Source organism: Pristiophorus japonicus, chromosome 1 (assembly GCF_044704955.1).
Source record: "Pristiophorus japonicus isolate sPriJap1 chromosome 1, sPriJap1.hap1, whole genome shotgun sequence".
NCBI lineage: Eukaryota > Metazoa > Chordata > Chondrichthyes > Pristiophoridae > Pristiophorus > Pristiophorus japonicus.
In genome coordinates this window covers 540,427,795-540,450,248 of record NC_091977.1, presented here as the reverse complement: position 1 = coordinate 540,450,248, position 22,454 = coordinate 540,427,795, and the positions used below count along the sequence as shown (strand labels likewise).

Sequence of the window (22,454 nt, the reverse complement as noted above, 5' to 3'; positions counted from 1 at the left end):
CAGGGAGGTTTTACCGCAGTTGTACAGGGCGTTGGTGAGGCCACACCTGGAATATTGTGTTCAGTTTTGGCCTCCTAATCTGAGGAAGGATATTCTTGCTATTGAGGGAGTGCAACGAAGGTTCACCAGACTGATTTCCGGGATGGCAGGACTGACATATGAGGAGAGACTGGATCGACTGGGCCTGTATTCACTGGAGTTTAGAAGGATGAGGGAATCTCAGAGAAACATATAAAATTCTGACGGGACTGGACAGGTTAGATGCAGGAAGAATGTTCCCGATGTTGGGGAAGTCCAGAACCAGGGGACATAATCGAAGGATAAGGGGTAAGCCATTTAGGACTGAGATGAGGAGAAACTTCTTCACTCAGAGAGTTGTTAACCTGTGGAATTCTCTACCGCCTGTACTCACGAGTTAAGAATGAGGTGATCTCATTGAAACATACAAAATTCTTTCAAGGCTTGACAGGGTAGATGCAGGGAGGATGTTTCCCCCGGGCTGGGGAGTCTCGAACCAGGGGTCACAGTCTCAGGATAAGGGGTCAGCCATTTAGGACTGAGATGAGGAGGAATTTCTTCACTCAGGGTGGTGAATCTTTGGAATTCTCTGCCCCAGAGGGCTGTGGAGGCTCAGTCTTTGAGTATATTCAAGACAGAGATCGATAGATTTTTGAATATTAAGGGAATCAAGGGATACATAAGAACATAAGAATTAGGAACAGGAGTAGGCCATCTAGTCCCTTGAGCCTGCTCCGCCATTCAACAAGATCAAGGCTGATCTGGCCGTGGACTCAGCTCCACTTACCCGCCCACTCCCCATAACCCTTAATTTCCTTATTGGTTAAAAATCTATCTATCTGTGATTTGAATACACAGATGGATATGGGGACAGTGCAGGACAGTGCAGGAAAGTGGAGTTGAGGTCGAAGATCAGCCATGATCTTATTGAATGGCGGAGCAGGCTCGAGGGGCCAAATGGCCGACTCCTGCTCCTAATTCTTATGTTCTTATGTTCGAGTTTTTGAATAAATTGTTACACAAGGGCTACTGGTAAGAGCAGTTTTGGCTTCCTCCATATTCTGAGAGTGACTGTGGATATACAACTGTAATTTGCGCAGCTGAACACTGCACCCTCTAAGCCGACTGGATTCGAGCCCTGCCTACTCAACATTGTTATTTACCTCAATCAGCTAGGTTACCATTTCAATGCAATATTGAGGTAAAAAGACTTGAATTTATACAGCGTCTTTCATTACTCAGGACATCCCAAAGCGCTTTACAGCCATTGAAGTGCTTTTGGAGTGTAGTCACTGTTGTAATGTGGCCGCCAATATGTGCACAGCAAGTTCCCACAAACAGCAATATTATAATGACCAGATGATGTTTTCGTGATGTTGGTCGAGGGATAAATATTGATCAATATGCCGAGGATAACTCCCCTGCTCTTCTTCAAAATAGTGGCCATGGTATTTTTTACGTCCACCGAAAGGGCCAGCTGGGGCCTTAACTTAACATCTCATCCGAAAGATGGCACCTCCAATAGTTCGACACTCCTCAGTACTGCCCCTCCGACGGTGCGGCACTCCCTCAGTACTGCCCTCCGACAGTGTGGCACTCCCTCAGTACTGCCCCTCCGAGTGTAGCACTCCTTCAGTACTGGCCCTCCGACAGTGCTGCACTCCCTCAGTACTGCCCCTCCGACAGTGCGGCGCTCCCTCAGTACTGCCCCTCCGACAGTGCGGCGCTCCCTCAGTACTGCCCCTCCGACAGTGCGGCGCTCCCTCAGTACTGCCCCTCCGACAGTGCGGCGCTCCCTCAGTACTGCCCCTCCGACAGTGCGGCGCTCCCTCAGTACTGCCCCTCCGACAGTGCGGCGCTCCCTCAGTACTGCCCCTCCGACAGTGCGGCACTCCCTCAGTACTGCCCCTCTGACAGTGCGGCACTCCCTCAGTACTGCCCCTCCGACAGTGCGGCACTCCCTCAGTACTGCCCCTCCGACAGTGCGGCGCTCCCTCAGTACTGCCCCTCCGACAGTGCGGCACTCCCTCAGTACTACACTGGATTATACACTCAACTCTTTGAAGTGTGGCTTGCACCCACAACCTTTTGATTTAAAGGCGAGGGCTCTACCCACAGCCACCCAGAAGGAGTGCTGCACTGTCAGAGGTGTCTTTTGATGAGAAATTATACCATATTACATGGCACTATTTGAAGAGGCGTTCTCCTAGTATCCTGACCAACATATGTTCCGCAGCCAACACCACTAAAAAGAGATTATTGCCGCGTGCAGATTGACTTCAATAAAGTAGACATCACAACAGTAGCCACATTCAAAAGTTCATCGACTGTGAAGTGCTCTGGGATGTCGCAAGGATTCTTCTGACATGCTCAGAATAAAAAAATAAATAAAATGATGTAAAGTGCTGTTTTTAAAGCAAGCATTTCCCTCTGAAGATCGGAATGCTCATGTTGAATTAAACCAAGTAGCCAAGTGACAGTGCCGTTTTGTCCAGCTACAGAGGAATGTCCCTGGGCTCAATTTTCCCCGGTGATTTGAGCCGTTTTTTTGGAGCAGGCCGCTCTTTTTGGCCTAAATTGAAAAACGCCAGTTTCCCCGATCAATTTGCACCAGTGTAGCTCAGTTGCGATTTTTTTAGGTCAGTTTTTTTTCAGCCCAAGGGGGCGTAACCTGCCACCCGCACCAATTCTGGCCATTTAGGGAAGTTTGGCCAGCTGAAAGTTACTCCAGTTGTGCTTAGGCCAACGTATGTGGCCTCTGCAGAAAAAACCTAAGGAACTCGGCGCAACAGGTGCCCGGACACACAAAGAATTGAAAGACACTTAGCAGCAACTTACCTCCAACCCTACCCAAAGGCTGTCCGGTCCAATTCTCGGTCCTCGGTTCAGAGAGCGGGCGAGCGAGACAGAGATCGCGAGCACGAGAGAGCGAGAGCGAGAGCGAGAGCGAGAGCGAGAGCGAGAGCGAGAGCGAGAGCGAGAGCGCGCGCGAGAGCCAGAGGGCGAGCCAGAGGGCACGGACCGGGAGACTGGGGACAGAGAATGGGAGCGGACCGGCAAGCCCTTCGGGCGGGGTTGGAGGTAAGATGCTGCTGTGTGTTTTTCAATTCTTTGAATGTGTTGGGAGCTGGCTGTATGCGTCACTTTGCAGCCTCAGTTCGCATTGTGTCCCTGGTTACCATAGCAGCCCGATCTTTTTGGCACAGATCAAGGCTCCACCCCCAAAACTAAAGGTCGGGTTAGGCTGCGGCAAAATGAAGAAATTTAACGGGGAAACTTAGAACATTTTTTTTTGCCGTGCTTGGGGCCTCACCCACCGCCCCCAAAAAAAAAATCGGGCGTAACTCTTCAAGTACGCCAAAAAAATGCTTTGGGGAAAACTGAGCCCATTGTGCTGGAGATTAAAACACAGTGTTGCACGAGTGATTTGCTGCGATTAAAGTCGGATCTCATAATACACTCGCAGTGTGTGCTCAGCTGCCTTGCAACGGTTAATTAGCATGTTAAACAAACCATTGCCAAAGAAGAGCCTTTATATCACTAATTCCTGGTCAAAAATAAGCTGCCCGTCCTTGTACACTGGCCGCCTGCAGCCCTCCATTTTAGGCTGCACACGAACGGCCTCCATTTTAAATGACACAAACCTTCTCTGCTGTTACAAGGCGTGTTTCAGCTGTACCCAGTGACCCCAAGGGGGGCTCACAGAGTCTACCCAGACCAGCCATTTCTGAAGTCTCTGCTTGCAATCATCAAAACCGCAACTATAATAGCAAACAAAAGACTAGACTCGGTTTTAAAAATGGTATTTTACAACAACAACTTGTATTTATATAGCTTTGATCGCTTTAATCCCAAATTGCTGGAGAAATACCACCAACGATGTCTCCGCAAGATCCTGCAAATCCCCCGGGAGGACAGACGCACCAACGTTAGCGTCCTCGACCAGGCCAACATCCCTAGCACTGAAGCACTGACCACACTCGATCAGCTCCGCTGGGCGGGTCACATTGTCCGCATGCCAGACACGAGACTCCCAAAACAAGCGCCCTACTCGGAACTCCTACACGGCAAATGCGTCCTAGGTGGGCAGAGGAAATGTTTCAAGGACACCCTCAAAGCCTCCCTGATAAAGTGCAACATCCCCACCGACACCTGGGAGTCCCTGGCCAAAGACCGTCGTAAGTGGAGGAAGTGCATCCGGGAGGGCGCTGAGCACCTCGAGTCTCGTCGCCGAGAGCATGCAGAAACCAAGCGCAGGCAACGGAAGGAGCGTGCGGCAAACCAGACTCCCCACCCACCCTTTCCCTCAACCACTGTCTGTCCCACCTGTAACAGGGACTGTAATTCCCGTATTGGACTGTTCAGTCACCTGAGAACTCACTTTTAGTGGAAGCAAGTCTTCCTCGATTCCGAGGGTCTGCCTATGATGATTGATATGTCCTTACTACACAGTACAAATGCACACGAGGCCCATACTAGAGAGAAGGTCACTCTGTGACCAGTAACCTTTATTTGCCAGCACTGAAGTGGAGAAGATGGGTGGAGCTTCCCCTTTTATACCTGAAAGTCCAGGTTAGGAGTGTCTCCCACAAGTTCACCACCTAGTGGTCAGTGTTCTCACGGTGTACAACTTGGGTCAGTTTATACATGGGTTACAATGACAGTAGAATACATGACATCGATGATAACGTAGTGAAACGTCCAAAGGCGTTTCACAGGAGTATTATGAGATTAAAAATTTGACACCGAGCCGCATAAGTAGAAATTAGCGCAGGTGACCAAAAGCTTGGTCAAAGAGGTAGGTTATAAGGAGCTTTGTAAAGGATGAAAGAGAGGTAGAGAGGTGGAGAGGTTTGGGAGGGAGTTCCAGAGCTTGGGGCCCAGGCAACAGAAGGCACGGCCACCGATGGTGGAGGGATTATAATCAGGGATGCTCAGGAGGGCAGAATTAGAGGAGCGCAGACAGCTCGGGGGGGGAAGGGGGGGATGTGGGGCTGGAGGAGATTACAGAGATAGGGAGGGGGTGAGGCCACGGAGGGATTGAAAACAAGGCTGAGAATTTTGAAATCAAGGCATTGCTTAACCGGGAGCCAATGTAGGTCAGCGAGCACAGAGGGTGATGGGTGAGCGGGACTTGTGCGAGTTAGGACACGGGGCAGCGAGCACAGGGGGTGATGGGTGAGTGGGACTCGGTGCGAGTTAGGACACGGGGCAGCGAGCACAGGGGGTGATGGGTGAGCGGGACTCGGTGTGAGTTAGGACACGGGGCACAGGGGGTGATGGGTGAGCGGGACTGGGTGCGAGTTAGGACACGGAGCAGCGAGCACAGGGGGTGATGGGTGAGCGGGACTCGGTGCGAGTTAGGACACGGAGCAGCGAGCACAGGGGGTGATGGGTGAGCGGGACTGGGACACATTTTATGCAGAAATGTCAGTCAGAAGACAGCAGGAAAGATGGTTCTTTCTCCTCCTTGGGCGAGTGGGAGTATTGCCTCCATCGGGGACCGAGACCTGGTCCTCTCCAGCTCTACCAAATGGATAACCCAAATGGAGTTACTTCCCCAAGGGTCCGCTCTGCATCTTTCATCGGCCAGAGTAGGAAGCTCTTTCCGAGTTAGAATACAAATTCGAACATGTTATAACCGATTGCAAAGTTTGTCAGACGGGCTCACTCTGTCAAATCAAAGGATTTGGAGCACGGTGGTCATACTTGTGCTCAAAGGAGATCATTCCTAAACACCTGGGGGCTTTCCGCACAAAATGGCCAAAGTGTGGGGGAGACAGCGAAGGAGGCGATCGGTCTCCCTTCGAGAATGAATCAAAACTTGAATATTTTGAGGAAACTTTAAGCCTAGAAGCTTAAAAGATCCCGCTTATTACTGCCACGCTCCATCATTAAGTGTTAGCTTGGCTCAGTTCCTCGCTCTCTTGCATGAGTCTCACGGTTAAGAACAGAAGAAATAGGAGCAGGAGTAGGCCATATGGCCCCTCAAGCCTGCTCCGCCATTTAATACGATCATGGCTGATCCGATCATGGACTTAGGTCCACTTCCCTGTCCACTCCCCATAACCCTTTATTCCCTTGTCGGTTAAGAAACTGTATCTCTGTCTTAAATATATTCAACGACCCAGCCTCCACAGCTCTCTGAGGCAGCGAATTCCACAGAAACACAATCATCAGAGAGAAGAAATTCCTCCTCATCTCAGTTTTAAATGGGCGGCCCCTTATTCTAAGACTATGTCCCCTAGTTTTAGTTTCCCCCATGAGTGGGATCCTCTCTGCATCCACCTTGTCGAGCCCCCTCATTACCTTACATATTTCAATAAGATCACCTCTCATTTTTCTGAACTCCAATATGTACAGGCCCAACCTACTCAACCTATCTTCATAAGTCAACCTTCTCATCTCAGGAATCAACTTGGTGAACCTTCTATGAACAGCCTCTAATGCAAGTATATCCTTCCTTAAATACAGAGACCAAAACTGTACGCAGTACTCCAGGTGTGGCCTCACCAACACCCTGTACAGTTGTAGCAGGACTTCTCTGCTTTTATACTCTATCCCCTTTGCAATAAAGGCCAACATTCCATTGGCCTTCCTGATCACTTGCTGTACCTGCGTACTAACCTTTTGTGTTTCATGCACAAGGACCCCCAGGTCCTGCTGTACTGCAGCACTTTGCAATTTTTCTCCATTTAAATTATAATTTGTTTTTCTATTATTTCTGCCAAAGGTTGTGGGGTCAAGCCAGACTTCAGGACTCGAGGATTCAATCCAGGTTTATACTTCATGTTGCCCATCAAGTCACAACGTTGTACAACCTGCGACTGCCAACAGCGAAGCCGCCTTCTTTGGCTCCCATCACAAACTTCCCACGTTTCCTGGCGCGTGCCCAGGCCCAACCAGATGGCACACAGCCTTGGCATCCTGCGTGACCTTGCGCTGAGCACAACACATTATATCCCATCAATGACCGAGTCTGCTTACTTCCCACCTCTGAATATGAAGTGCCTTCACCTCTACCCAGCCTCAATCATCCCTTCCTCATAGAATGTCACGGCACAGGAAGCGGCCATTCGGCCCATCGTGTCTGTGCCGGCCCTTTGAAAGAGCGATCCCATTAGTCCCACTCCCCCCTGTTCTTTCCCCACAGCCCAGCACATTTTTCCCCTTCAAGTATTTATCCAATTCCTTTTGAAAGTTACTATCGACTCTGCTCCCACCGCCCTTTCAGGCAGCACGTTCCAGATCACAAAACTTGCTGCCTAAAAATATTCTGCTCATCTCCCCCTCTGGTTCTTTTGCCAATCACCTTAAATCTGTGACCTCCTAAAAGAAAGACTTGCATTTATAAGAACATAAGAACATAAGAATTAGGAACAGGAGTAGGCCATCTAGCCCCTCGAGCCTGCTCCGCCATTCAACAAGATCATGGCTGATCTGGCCGTGGACTCAGCTCCACTTACCCGCCTGCTCCCCATAACCCTTAATTCCCTTATTGGTTAAAAATCTATCTATCTGTGATTTGAATACATTCAATGAGCTAGCCTCAACTGCTTCCCTGGGCAGAGAATTCCACAGATTCACAACCCTCTGGGAGAAGAAATTCCTTCTCAACTTGGTTTTAAATTGGCTCCCCCGTATTTTGAGGCTGTGCCCCCTAGTTCTAGTCTCCCCGACCAGTGGAAACAACCTCTCTGCCTCTATCTCGTCTATCCCTTTCATTATTTTAAATGTTTCTATAAGATCACCCCTCATCCTTCTGAACTCCAATGAGTAAAGACCCAGTCTACTCAATCTATCATCATAAGGTAACCCCCCTCATCTCCAGAATCAGCCTTGTGAATCGTCTCTGTACCCCCTCCAAAGCCAGTATATCCTTCCTTAAGTACGCAGTACTCCAGGTGCGGCCTCACCAATCCCTGTACAGTTGCAGAAGGACCTCCCTGCTTTTGTACTCCATCCCTCTCGCAATGAAGGCCAACATTCCATTCGCCTTCCTGATTACCTGCTGCACCTGCAAACTAACTTTTTGGGATTCATGCACAAGGACCCCCAGGTCCCTCTGCACCACAGCATGTTGTAATTTCTCCCCATTCAAATAATATTCCCTTTTACTGTTTTTTTTCCCCAAGGTGGATGACCTCACTTTCCGACATTGTATTCCATCTGCCAAACCTTAGCCCATTCGCTTAACCTATCTAAATCTCTTTGCAGCCTTTCTGTGTCCTCTACACAACCCGCTTATCCACAGGTTCAACTTCTTGAATATTCTCCTCACTAATGAGCCAAACTCCACCCTGTACAAACTCAAAACCTCCCTGAAATCTTCCAATCCAATCCCAAACCAAAGTCTGGTCTGCCTCTCACCCTGTTCTTGCTGACCCTCACTGGCTCTCTGGTGTCCTCAACCTCTTTCGCAAATCCCTCTGTGGGTTACTCCACTGCATCTCTGCAATCTCCTACAGCCTGGTGTCCCAGCTCACACCCTTCACTCTCCGAATCCTGACCCACTCTGCATTTTTACTCCCTCCCTCTCATCATCATCATCACAGGCTGTCCCTCGGAATCGAGGAAGACTTGCTTCCACTCAAAGTGAGTTCTCAGGTGACTGAACAGTCCAATACGGGAATTACAGTCTCTGTCACAGGTGGGACAGACAGTGGTTGAGGGAAAGGGTGGGTGGGGAGTCTGGTTTGCCGCACGCTCCTTCCGCTGCCTGCACTTGATTTCTGCACGCTCTTGGCGACGAGACTCGAGGTGCTCAGCGCCCTCCCGGATGCACTTCCTCCACTTAGGGCCGACTGGTCTTTGGCCAGGGACTCCCAGGTGTCGGTGGGGATGTTGCACTTTATCAGGGAGGCTTTGAGGTTGTCCTTGAAACGTTTCCTCTGCCCACCTGGGGCTCGCTTGCCGTTTCAGAGTTCAGAGTAGAGCGCTGGCTTTGGGAGTCTTGCGGACAATGTGGCCCGCCCAACGGAGCTGGTCGCGTCAATTGCCAGCTGCTCCACCATGACAGCACAGTCGTCACCCAATCTGCCCCTGTACTCGCGAGAATTCTCTCTAGTCACTCTCGTGCTACGCTACATCCTGTCCCAAAACCTACATCTTCAATGTCAGCTTCAGTCACCACACCCGACTCTTTCTCCGACCCCGGCCCTGTGTCTGATCCATCTTGAGCTGAGCCATAGGGCAATTCGATACATTAAAACATTCGATATAATCGCAAACTGTTGCAATGCCAGCAATCAACTTTATTGTTTTCTTGAATTCTGTAATGTACCTTATTAAATGTGCAACATAGTTCTGCTCGGATATTTGGCATTCTCCTATAGTTCATAAAAATGCAATGTGCTACAGTAACGGCACCATCCATTTATATACAGTCTTGAGCATCGTAAAACCTCCCACAAGCCTTATCCAACAAAGTTTTGACACCGAGCCACAGGTGACCAAAAGCTTGGTCAAAAAGGTAAGTTTTAAGGAGCATCTTACAAGAGAAGAGAGAGAGGTCGGGATGCAGAGAGATTTAGGGAGAGAATTCCAGAGTTTGGGGCCTTGGCAGCTGAAGGCACGGCCACCGAAGGGAAATCAGGAATGTGAAGAGTGCAGAATTGGAGGAGCGGAGAGATTCGGGGGTTGTGGGGCTAAAGGAGGTTTTGGAGATAGGATGAGGGCGAAGCCATGGAGGAACTTGAAAACAAGAACAACTATTTGAGAATGGGAGGCCCAGTGGGGTTAGCACACTATCCTTCTACCTTTGACACATAAGAACAGAAGAAATAGGAGGAGTAGGCCATACAGCCCCTCGAGCCTGCTCCGCCATTTAATAAGATCATGGCTGATCCGATCATGGACTCAGCTCCACTTCCCCGCCCGCTCCCCATAACCCTTTACTCCCTTATCGCTCAAACATCTGTCTATCTCCGCCTTAAATATATTCAATGTCCCAGCTTCCACAGCTCTCTGGGGCAGAGAATTCCACAGATTTACAACCCTCAGAGAAGAAATTCCTCCTCATCTCAGTTTTATATGGGCGGCCCCTTATTCTAAGACTATATCCCCTAGTTTTAGTTTCCCCTAGGTGTGGAAACATCCTCTCTGCATCCACCTTGTCAAGCCCCCTCGTTATCTTATAAGTTTCGATAAGATCACCTCGCATTCTTCTGAACGCCAATGAGTCGAGGCCAATGAACCTGGAGCTAAAACCAGCTCTCACAGATGGGACGAAGATCGCCTGATTCAGCCAAGTGCTTGGGATTTACCTGGAGTGCCTCTCCACCCAACTTGCGAAGGATTTGCTCCGACATCAGCAATCAGACACAAATTGGCAACTTTACTCAGCAGCCATCTGGGTGGCTAGTGTGCAACGGCCACCACACGTTAAAAAATCCACGCACAGGCAACCTCCGCCCTTCAACATGTCGTTAGGGACCTGGAATATCAGGTCACTCATTGAAGCATCTGTGAACTCATCCCTTTTGTTGTGGAAGCAAGTCACCCTCGACACGAGGGACCGCCTAATACTGGTAAAAGCAGTGAAGAAATCTGCATCATGCAGTGGGGGGGAGAGGGTCCTCTTTAGTGTAGAGCAAATGTTCCCTCGAAATTTCTTTGTGTGCGCGTGGTCTCTTTAGATTGTGTGTGTGGCCACGCATGCACGCTGTCTGTTCCAGCGTGTGAGCGGACCATGCTGGGGCCTCTGGGAAGACGCGCGCGGTGCACTGAAGGAGGGAAAGCTGGTGTGGAATAAGCTGTGTTGTGGGGAAAGAACAAGGAGTTTCATTATGCATGTGCCCACTGTATATGTCACCCAGCAGCACCCGATGATGAAAGTCGGCACCATTAGCGGCAGCATGCTAGCATTGACAAATCCCACCTTGCTCAGCGTGCAAATTCATCAGCAAGCTCACAGTATTAGAAACATCGAAATTTACAGGGCAGGAGGAGGCCCTTTCGGCCCATCGACAAAGAGCCGCACGGCCCTCGGTCAGCAGCCCTGAAGGTTACATATAAACCCATCATCACAGGCAGTCCCTCGGAATCGAGGAAGACTTGCTTCCACTCTAAAAATGAGTCCTTGGATGGCCGAACAGTCCAATACGAGATCCACAGTCCCCGTCACAGGTGGGACAGACAGTGGTTGAGGGAAAGGGTGGGTGGGGAATCTGGTTTGCCGCACGCTCCTTCCGCTGCCTGCGCTTGTTTTCTGCATGCTCTCGGCGACGAGACTCGAGGTGCTCAGCGCCCTCCCGGATGCACTTCCTCCACTTAGGGCGGTCTTTCGCCAGGGACTCCCAGGTGGGGATCTTGTACTTTATCAAGGAGGCTTTGATATTCATAAACCTATGGACAATGAACAATGGCGGGAAGGCAAAGAGCACCCAGCCCAACCAGTCCGCCCCACACAACTGCGACACCTCTTACACCGAAACATTCTACACTCCACCCCAATGGGAGCCATTCTAACCCGATTAATGATTTGTGTCCCACAGGTGGAATCCACTCGGTACTATACAGGAGGCAAATCAATACGCTTTCCTAATTAACGTTGCAATCAATCAATGTTGCCAATACAGAAAATAGCTTGGATCAATGAGATTATATCAGTTAGAAATCAAGCTGTAGCACAAAGCCCGTGCCGCTTATGAGCAGGAAAGAGGTGAAAAAATCTGAATACGACGGTTTGTCCTTGAACATTTGTCAGACACAGTCCAAACGCAAGAAATGACGTTTTTAATCATTAACGTTAAACTTCTGCACACGATAATTGAAAATAACACAGTACCAAGCAATCAAGAGGTAATCAGATCACCAAGAGATTGAACACTGTTGGTGACACTAGAGAACGCAGTATCTCTTACAGTTCATTAAAATTTAGGCCTTGCGATCAAATTTAGTCTTTCAAATATGCTGTAAGATAAAAAACAAAAAAAAATGCATTTCCACGATTTAAATCTGTTACATTTAAACATTTGTTCTTTGCTGATACACTGCAGAAAATATTCTCAACTCACCTAGTCTATTTGGCCCCATGTTGTTGAACATGGACCTCTACAACATCGGATAGAACGGTTCCAATTTAAAAACACACGCAAACTCAAGTCACGGGAGGAATTAAGACCACGCACATCGGGACGAAATATAGATTAGTTTAGCCCTCGATATTGCAGCGGGACCTTCATATCAAACATTCTAAAATAATTACCCTAGAAACACTTACATTTTTTTTGATAGGGCACCTCACTAATAACATTTGGATAACCTGTTTACCATATTCTATGAAAGTGCATGGTTTAAAAACAAACAGTAATGGAGAACCAAGTCTGTGCTTCCATAGATGTTGACGTACGTGATGCAGAATATAAAGTACAGGCTGAGCGCCCGAAATCCGGAAACCTCGGGACCGAGGCCGTTCCGGGTATTTCCGGAATGCTGGAACGTCTTTGTCTTTGCCGGAGCCGAGGTAGTGGGGGTCTGGCAGCCAAGGTAAAGAAGGAGGAGGGGGGGCCGAGGTGAAGTCGGGCCGGAGGAGTCCGGATTTCGAAACATTTTCCGGTTTCCGGACGACCCCGCCACGGATCGGCCCAGTGTCCGGGTTCCGGAACATTCCGAATTTTGGAACTGCGGATTTCGGACGCTCAGCCTGTACAATTCTCTCTCAGCTCTTTTCTTCAAATACTCGGAGCTCAACTTTGTCTGGCTTGGCTGGGAGGGCGTTGTACAGCCCGTGGGAGCTCGAGGTACAATTCCGGTTACATCTAACAAGCTTACGTTCTTCAACAATTTGCTGGCTCACCTGTACTTTGTGATGCCATTGGCCAGTGGCGGACCGCAACCTTGCTTCTCCTGTTCGGACATGTTTGACCTCTGGGTAGTGCGACAGTTCAAAGGTCCTTGCTCCGCAGAACGGCCGGCGACAGTCTCAAATCCACTCAAAGAGTCCGCAGAGTCAGAACCTGAGTTCAAAAACGAGCCATGTTAATGCACTACTTTTCAAAGGTGAAGCAGTGCAGAGGTAACAACTGATACTGCTCACTCGTGACCAAACTCTGAAACCCGACCCTGTGCAGTATTGTTTACCGACTCCTTGGTAACTGCCCAAATATAAAATAATCCTTACTCGCATACTACTGCTCTCAAAAGCAGCGCTGAAGATTCTAAACATCGCCACACACTATAATTGAAAATAACACAGCACACCGAGAGTTAATCAGATCACCAAGTGATTGAACCAGTGAGCAAAATATTTTGTTTCGCTCTTTCCCCTAAATAACAAGCAACATGAACGCACACATCGGTTTTTAAAAACCTATTTTTCCACGTGTTTTTGTAGGAATAGAAACCTATGCAATAATCACACACTAAATATTGGTCAAATATGGCTTAAGTTGTTAAGAGAAAACCACCAAGTAGTAATTACAAGCAAATTTCTGCACAGTCAGTTTCCAGTAATGATTTTCATCACAGAAGCAGTTCAGTAAAGTCACACATTTACTGCCGAAGACAAAACACGTTCTTGCTCATGAATTTTAAGTGAGCATGGTTTGACGTCAATGGAATCCAATGCCTTCAGCTGAGCTAGCTTTGCAATGGAGCTCCCAGTGCCCGTCTCATGACTTGAGTTACTGGGAGGCCAGGCCCACAATGTTGATGCAATTAAATAAAAAAGGTATTTAAAAAAGATTTGGATGAAAAATAATGAGATATATATTAAAGAAACTCTTTCCCACAACTGGTCGCTTAAAAGGTGGCATTAGGGAAACGAAAAAACCCTCAACATTCTTTGTACGGCATTATTTTCGAATGTAAATAGGTCAAGGGATGAAAACTGATTTTAATCTTATGATTGAATTGATTTTTCTCTGGTTAGTTTTCTTCAGCTGCACCTCCCAAACCTGTGACCTCAACCACAGAGAAGGGCAAGGGCAGCAGGCGTATGGGAATACCTTCACCTGCATGGGGGAGACTAGAACTAGGGGGCATAACCTTAGAATAAGGGGCCGCGCCCATTTAAAACTGAGATGAGGAGGAATTTCTTCTCTCGGAGGGTTGTAAATCTGTGGAATTCAGTCCCTCATAGAGCTGTGGAGGCTGGGCCATTGAATAAATTTGACAGAAATAGACAGTTTCTTAACTGATAAGGGAATAAGGGGTTATGGGGAGCGGGCGGGGAAGTGGACCCGAGTCTATGATCGGATCAGCCATGATCGTATTAAATGGTGGAGCAGGCTCGAGGGGCCAAATGACCTACTCCTGCTCCTATTTCTTATGTTCTTATGTTCCATGTTCCCCTCCAAGTCACACACACCATCCGGACTTGGAAATATATCGGCCGTTCCTTCATCGTCGCTGGGTCAGTATCCTGGAACTCTCTCCCTCATAGTCATCATAGGCGGTCCCTCGAAACGAGGATGACTTGCTTCCACGCCAAAAAAGGGATGAGTTCACAGGTGTTTCAATGAAGGACTTAATATTCCAGGTCCTGAACTACATGTTGAAGGGTGGAAGATGCCTGTGCGTGGATTTTTTTTTTTTTTAAAACAAGGGGTGACTGTTGCACACCAGCCACCACACAGGCTTGACAAAAGCTAGGTCTTGGTCCAGTGGCAAGGGTTGGAAACATAGAAACATAGACATAGAAATTAGGTGCAGGAGTAGGCCATTCGGCCCTTCTAGCCTGCACCACCATTCAATGAGTTCATGGCTGAACATGCAACTTCAGTACCCCATTCCTGCTTTCTCACCATACCCCTTGATTCCCCTAGTAGTAAGGACTTCATCTAACTCCTTTTTGAATATATTTAGTGAATTGGCCTCAACAACTTTCTGTGGTAGAGAATTCCACAGGTTCACCACTCTCTGGGTGAAGAAGTTTCTCCTCATCTCGGTCCTAAATGGCTTACCCCTTATCCTTAGACTGTGACCCCTGGTTCTGGACTTCTCCAACATTGGGAACATTCTTCCTGCATCTAACCTGTCTAAACCCATCAGAATTTTAAAAATTTCTATGAGGTCCCCTCTCATTCTTCTGAACTCCAGTAAATACAAGCCCAGTTGATCCAGTCTTTCTTGATATGTCAGTCCCGCCATCCCGGGAATCAGTCTGGTGAACCTTCGCTGCACTCCCTCAATAGCAAGAATGTCCTTCCTCAGGTTAGGAGACCAAAACTGTACACAATACTCCAGGTGTGGCCTCATCGAGGCAATGTACAACTGTAGCAACACCTCCCTGCCCCTGTACTCAAATCCCCTCGCTATGAAGGCCAACATGCCATTTGCTTTCTTAACCGCCTGCTGTACCTGCATGCCAACCTTCAATGACTGATGTACCATGACACCCAGGTCTCGTTGCACCTCCCCTTTTCCTAATCTGTCACTATTCAGATAATAGCCTGTCTCTCTGTTTTTACCACCAAAGTGAATAACCTCACATTTATCCTCATTATACTTCATTTGCCATGCATTTGTCCACTCACCTAGCCTATCCAACTCGCTATGCAGCCTCATAGCATCCTCCTCGCAGCTCACACTGCCACCCAACTTAGTGTCATCCGCAAATTTGGAGATACTACATTTAATCCCCTCGTCTAAATCATTAATGTACAGTGTAAACAGCTGGGGCCTCAGCACAGAACCTTGCAGTACCCCACTAGTCACCGCCTGCCATTCTGAAAAGTACCCATTCACTCCTACTCTTTGCTTCCTGTCTGACAACCAGTTCTCAATCCATGTCAGCACACTACCCCCAATCCCATGTGCTTTAACTTTGCACATTAATCTCTTGTGTGGGACCTTGTCGAAAGCCTTCTGAAAGTCCAAATATACCACATCAACTGGTTCTCCCTTGTCCACTCTACTGGAAACATCCTCAAAAAATTCCAGAAGATTTGTCAAGCATGATTTCCCTTTCACAAATCCATGTTGACTTGGACCTATCATGTCACCTCTTTCCAAATGCGCTGCTATGACATCCTTAATAATTGATTCCATCATTTTACCCACTACCGATGTCAGGCTGACCGGTCTATAATTCCGTGTTTTCTCTCTCCCTCCTTTTTTAAAAAGTGGGGTTACATTGGCTACCCTCCACTCGATAGGAACTGATCCAGAGTCAATGGAATGTTGGAAAATGATTGTCAATGCATCCGCTATTTCCAAGGCCACCTCCTTAAGTACTCTGGGATGCAGTCCATCAGGCCCTGGGGATTTATCGGCCTTCAATCCCATCAATTTCCCCAACACAATTTCCCGACTAATAAGGATTTCCCTCAGTTCCTCCCCCTTACGAGACCCTCTGACCCCTTTTATATCCGGAAGGTTGTTAGTGTCCTCCTTAGTGAATACCGAACCAAAGTACTTGTTCAATTGGTCTGCCATTTCTTTGCTCCCAGTTATGACTTCCCCTGATTCTGACTGCAGGGGACCTACGTTTGTTTTTACTAACCTTTTTCTCTTTACACATCTATAGAAACTTTTGCAATCCGTCTTAATGTTCCCTGCAAGTTTCTTCTCGTACTCCATTTTCCCTGCCCTAATCAAACCCTTTGTCCTCCTCTGCCGAGTTCTAAATTTCTCCCAGTCTCTGGGTTCGCTGCTATTTCTGGCCAATTTGTATGCCACTTCCTTGGCTTTAATACTATCCCTGATTTCCCTTGATAGCCACGGTTGAGCCACCTTCCCTTTTTTATTTTTACGACAGACAGGAATGTACAATTGTTGTAGTTCATCCATGCGGTCTCTAAATGTCTGCCATTGCCCATCCACAGTCAACCCCTTAAGTATCATTCGCCAATCTATCCTAGCCAATTCACGCCTCATACCTTCAAAGTTACCCTTCTTTAAGTTCTGGACCATGGTCTCTGAATTAACTGTTTCATTCTCCATCCTAATGCAGAATTCCACCATATTATGGTCACTCTTCTCCAAGGGGCCTCGCACAACGAGATTGCTAATTAATCCTCTCTCATTACACAACACCCAGTCTAAGATGGCCTCCCCCCTAGTTGGTTCCTCGACATATTGGTCTAGAAAACCATCCCTTATGCACTCCAGGAAATCCTCCTCCACCGTATTGCTTCCAGTTTGGTTAGCCCAATCTATGTGCATATTAAAGTCACCCATTATAACTGCTGCACCCTTATTGCATGCACCCCTAATTTCCTGTTTGATGCCCTCCCCAACATCACTACTACTGTTTGGAGGTCTGTACACAACTCCCACTAACGTTTTTTGCCCTTTGGTGTTCTGCAGCTCTACCCATATAGATTCCACATCATCCAAGCTAATGTCTTTCCAAACTATTGCATTAATCTCCTCTTTAACCAGCAATGCTACCCCACCTCCTTTTCCTTTTATTCTATCCTTCCTGTTGCATACCCCTGGATGTTGAGTTCCCAGCCCTGATCATCCTGGAGCCACGACTCCGTAATCCCAATCACATCATATTTGTTAACATCTATTTGCACAGTTAATTCATCCACCTTATTACGGATACTCCTTGCATTAAGACACAAAGCCTTTAGGCTTGTTTTTTTAACACCCTCTGTCCTTTTAGAATTTTGCTGTACAATGGCCCTTTTTGTTCTTTGCCTTGGGTTTCTCTGCCCTCCACTTTTCCTCATCTCCTTTCTGTCTTTTGTTTTTGCCTCCTTTTTGTTTCCCTCTATCTCCCTGCATTGGTTCCCATCTCCCTGCCATATTAGTTTAACTCCTCCCCAACAGCACTAGCAAACACTCCCCCTCGGACATTGGTTCCGGTCCTGCCCAGGTGCAGACTGTCCGGTTTGTACTGGTCCCACCTCCCCCAGAACCGGTTCCAATGCCCCAGGAATTTGAATCCCTCCCTGCTGCACCACTGCTCAAGCCACGTATTCATCTGCGCTATCCTGCGATTCCTACTCTGACTAGCACGTGGCACTGGTAGCAATCCCGAGATTACTACTTTTGAGGTGCGACTTTTTAATTTAGCTCCTAGCTCCTTAAATTAGTTTCGTAGGACCTCGTCCCTTTTTTTAAACCTATGTCGTTGGTACCAATGTGCACACGACAACTGGCTGTTCTCCCTCCATTTTTAGAATGTCCTGCACCCGCTCCGACACATCCTTGACCCTTGCACCAGGGAGGCAACATACCATACTGGAGTCTCAGTTGCGGCCGCAGAACCACCTATCAATTCCCCTTACAATTGAATCCCCTATCACTATCGCTCTCCCACTCTTTTTCCTGCCCTTCTGTGCAACAGAGCCACCCACAGTGCCATGAACTTGGCTGCTGCTGCCCTCCCCTGATGAGTCATTCCCCCCAACAGTACCCAAAGCGGTGTATCTGTTTTACAGGGGGATGACCGCAGGGGACCCCTGCACTACCTTCCTTGCACTGCTCTTCCTGCTGGTCTTCCATTCCCTATCTGGCTGTGGACCCTTCACCTGCGGTAAGACCAACTCGCTACACGTGCTACTCACGTCATTCTCAATATCGTGGATGCTCCAGAGTGAATCCACCCTCAGCTCCAACTCCGCAACGCGGTCCGTCAGGAGCTGGAGGCAGATACACTTCCCGCACACGTAGTTGTCAGGGACACTGGAGTCGTCCCTGAGTTCCCACATGGTACAGGAGGAGCATAACATGTGACCGAGCTGTCCTGCCATGACTTAACCCTTTGATAGGCAACAACAATGTTAAAGTTTACTCACTGTTATAGAAGAGAAAAAAGAAAAACTACTCACCAATCACCAGCCAATCACTTACCCCCTTGGCTGTGACGTCACCTTTCTGTTTCTTTCTACTTCTTCTTTGCCTTCTCCCTGTAGCTGCACAAGTACGCCTCTCGCCGACACTGGGCCTTTTATAGGCCTCACCAACGGACCTCCTCGACGCTGCTCCCGACTGCCGCCGACGCTGGGCCCCGGGTCGACTGGAGACAGCACTGTGGGAGCACCTTCACCACACGGACTGCAGCGATTCAAGAAGGCAGTTCACCACCACCTTCTCAAGGGGCAGTTAGACACGGGCAATAAATGCCGGCCTTGCCAGCGACGCCCACATCCGTGAATGAATTAAATAAAAAGTCAGCTGACAGTCGGTATCTAACGCCATGGTCTGGGCTTCCTGGCTCAGTGACTCCGACCACAATATCTGAGCTTAGCATCAGAGCGGCTCATAAATCCTCTTTCTGACCCCAGTGTGACCTGTCCCACCACAATACAAAAAATACAGTCCAAATACTTTTGGCTCAAACTGCGTAAAATGCTGAAAATAAAATATTTATTGGGTTTTTCTTCCCACCTTCCCCCAGCCAACCATTCACACATCACCGCTACCTGCACATGTCCTGCCTGGTGGCCGTGTGACATGGGTGGTCCAGTGTACTCGAGATATCTGAGCACCACAGGAGCCGGCTGGAAAACACAACTTCCACAAAGCCACTCCCTCGCACAGAAAACACCACAGGAGCTGGGACTGTGGCCAAGCTTAAGGTTCAGTGCCCTGTTGTCATGGAGCACGTCAGGTATTGTAGTTTACAGGACGAAAACAATTCCAATGATGCAGCTCTCTCTTGTGCATTACCAGAATGTCTCTCAAAGGGAGCTGCAAAAAATCATCGCCCAAGGCCCAGGGGAAATTTCCAACTTCGGGGTTAAAACAATTTTGTGCGAGAGAGCAAAGTATATCGGAGAAAGTGAGAAAGCACGCGAGAGAGAGAGCAATGCGAGAGAGAAACATAGAAACATAGAAAATAGGTGCAGGAGTAGGCCATTCAGCCCTTCGAGCCTGCACTGCCATTCAATGAGTTCATGGCTGAACATGCAACTTCAGTACCCTGTTCCTGCTTTCTCACCATACCCCTTGATCCCCCTAGTAGTAAGGACTACATCTAACTCCTTTTTGAATATATTTAGTGAATTGGCCTCAACTACTTTCTGTGGTAGAGAATTCCACAGGTTCACCACTCTCTGGGTGAAGAAGTTTCTCCTCATCTCGGTCCTAAATGGCTTACCCCTTCTCCTTAGACTGCGTGAGAGCGGGCGCGAGAGAGTCAGCGAGAGAGAGAGAGAGAGAGTGTAAGCGAGAGAGAGTGTAAGCGAGAGAGAGAGAGTGAGTGAGTGTAAGCGAGAGAGAGAGAGTGTAAGCGAGAGAGAGAGAGTGTAAGCGAGAGAGAGAGAGTGTGAGCGAGAGAGAGAGAGTGTGAGCGAGAGAGAGAGTGTGAGCGAGAGAGAGAGAGTGTGAGCGAGAGAGAGAGAGTGTGAGCGAGAGAGAGAGAGTGTGAGCGAGAGAGAGAGAGTGTAAGCGAGAGAGAGAGAGAGTGTAAGCGAGAGAGAGAGAGAGTGTAAGCGAGAGAGAGAGAGTGTAAGCGAGAGAGAGAGAGTGTAAGCGAGAGAGAGAGAGTGTAAGCGAGAGAGAGAGAGTGTAAGCGAGAGAGAGAGAGTGTAAGCGAGAGAGAGAGAGTGTAAGCGAGAGAGAGAGAGTGTAAGCGAGAGAGAGAGAGTGTAAGCGAGAGAGAGAGAGTGTAAGCGAGAGAGAGAGAGTGTAAGCGAGAGAGAGAGAGTGTAAGCGAGAGAGAGAGAGTGTAAGCGAGAGAGAGAGAGTGTAAGCGAGAGAGAGAGAGTGAGTGAGTGAGTGAGCGAGAGAGAGAGAGTGAGCGAGAGAGAGAGAGTGTAAGAGAGAGAGAGTGTAAGAGAGAGAGAGTGTAAGCGAGAGAGAGAGAGAGTGTAAGCGAGAGAGAGAGAGAGTGTAAGCGAGAGAGAGAGAGTGTAAGCGAGAGAGAGAGAGTGTAAACGAGAGAGAGAGAGTGTAAGCGAGAGAGAGAGTGTAAGCGAGAGAGAGAGAGTGTAAGCGAGAGAGAGAGAGTGTAAGCGAGAGAGAGAGAGTGTGTAAGCGAGAGAGAGAGAGAGTGTAAGCGAGAGAGAGAGAGTGTAAGCGAGAGAGAGAGAGTGTAAGCGAGAGAGAGAGAGTGTAAGCGAGAGAGAGAGAGTGTAAGCGAGAGAGAGAGAGAGTGTAAGCGAGAGAGAGAGAGTGTAAGCGAAAGCAAGCGAGAGCGACAGTGAGCCAGCGAGCGAGAGAAAGCAAGTGAGCGAGAGAGCGCGAGCGAGCGAGAGGAGTAAGCGAGAGAGAGGAGAGCGAGAGCGAGAGCGAGAGCGAGGGAGAGAAAGGGGGAGAGAAAGGGAGAGAACACGCGAGGGTCACCTTTATTGTACTTATCTGAATACTTGCTCGATTCACTTTTTATACTGTTTGCATGTCACATTTTCACGAAGCGATGCACATTAAACCAGCACTGTCCTCACACATGGAATTTGTGTAAATAATGCATAACCACTTCAACTAAAATAGCAGCACAAGGAATGAAAGGGATCAAGTGGAGCGCCACAGACTCCCAGAATATACAACCAATTACTTTCCTGGCCACCCTAAATAATGACATTGAAATTGCACAAAAGCGTTGGGATTTAATGAATTTCATATTATACATGCCCTGAGCATTCTGAACACCTGGATCATATCCCCACTTCAAAATATCCCCAAAGTGACTATACCAGTGAACTATATCAGTTTTCAAATTCCTCCATGTTTTCGCCCCTCCCTACCTCTGCAACTTCATCCAACCCCACAACCCTCTGCGATTCTGCACTCCTCCAATTCTGGCCTCTTGAGCATACTTTGCATTTGTTTTCACAAAAGAAAGGGGCAATGCAGATACTGCTATCGAGGAGGAGTGTGATATTCTGGATGAAATAAATACAGTGAGAGAGAAAGTATTAAGGGGTTTAACAGCTTTGAAAGTAGATAAGTCCCCAGGCCTGGATGAAATGCATCCCAGGCTGTTGAGCGAAGTAAAAGAGGAAATAGCAGAGGCCTTGACATCATTTTCCAGTCCTCTTTGGATCTGGGCATGGTGCTGGAGGATTGGAGGACTGCTAATGTAGTACCCTTGTTTAAGAAGGGAAAACGAGATAGGCCGAGTAGTTACAGGCCTGTCAGCCTAACCTCAATGGTGGGAAAATTACTGGAAAAATCCTGAAAGACAGGATAACTCTGCATTTGGAAAGGCAAGGATTAATTAGGGACAGTCAGCACGGACTTGTTAAGGGAAGATCGTGTTTGACTAAGAGGGTTGATGAGGGTAGTGCGTACGATGTAGTATATATGGACTTTCGCAAGACTTTTGATCAGGTCCCACATGGGAGACTGGTCATGAAGGTTAAAGCCCATGGGATACAGGGCAAAGTGCAAATTGGATCCAAAATTGGTTTGGAGGTAGGAAGCAAAGGACAATGATTGATGGATGTTTTTGTGACTGGAAGGATGTTTCCAGTGGGGTTCCGCAGGGCTCAGTACTGGGTCCCTTGCTTTTTGTGGTATATATCAACGATTTAGATTTGAATATAGGGAGTGTGATTAAGAAGTTTGTAGGCAACACTAAAATTGACTGTGTG

At 48.2% G+C, this 22,454-nt stretch overlaps 1 protein-coding gene across 3 annotated transcripts in view; it reads right to left on the bottom strand.

Annotated features, from left to right (window-relative positions):
* Nucleotides 1-22,454, bottom strand: part of osbpl1a (oxysterol binding protein-like 1A) — a 316,457-nt gene that overhangs the window by 108,113 nt on the left and 185,890 nt on the right. For all 3 annotated transcript variants that reach the window (XM_070896777.1, XM_070896770.1, XM_070896784.1), the window contains exon 17: nucleotides 12,818-12,977. In XM_070896777.1, the coding sequence (XP_070752878.1) occupies nucleotides 12,818-12,977 (160 nt within the window). The remainder of the gene's footprint in view (nucleotides 1-12,817; nucleotides 12,978-22,454) is intronic.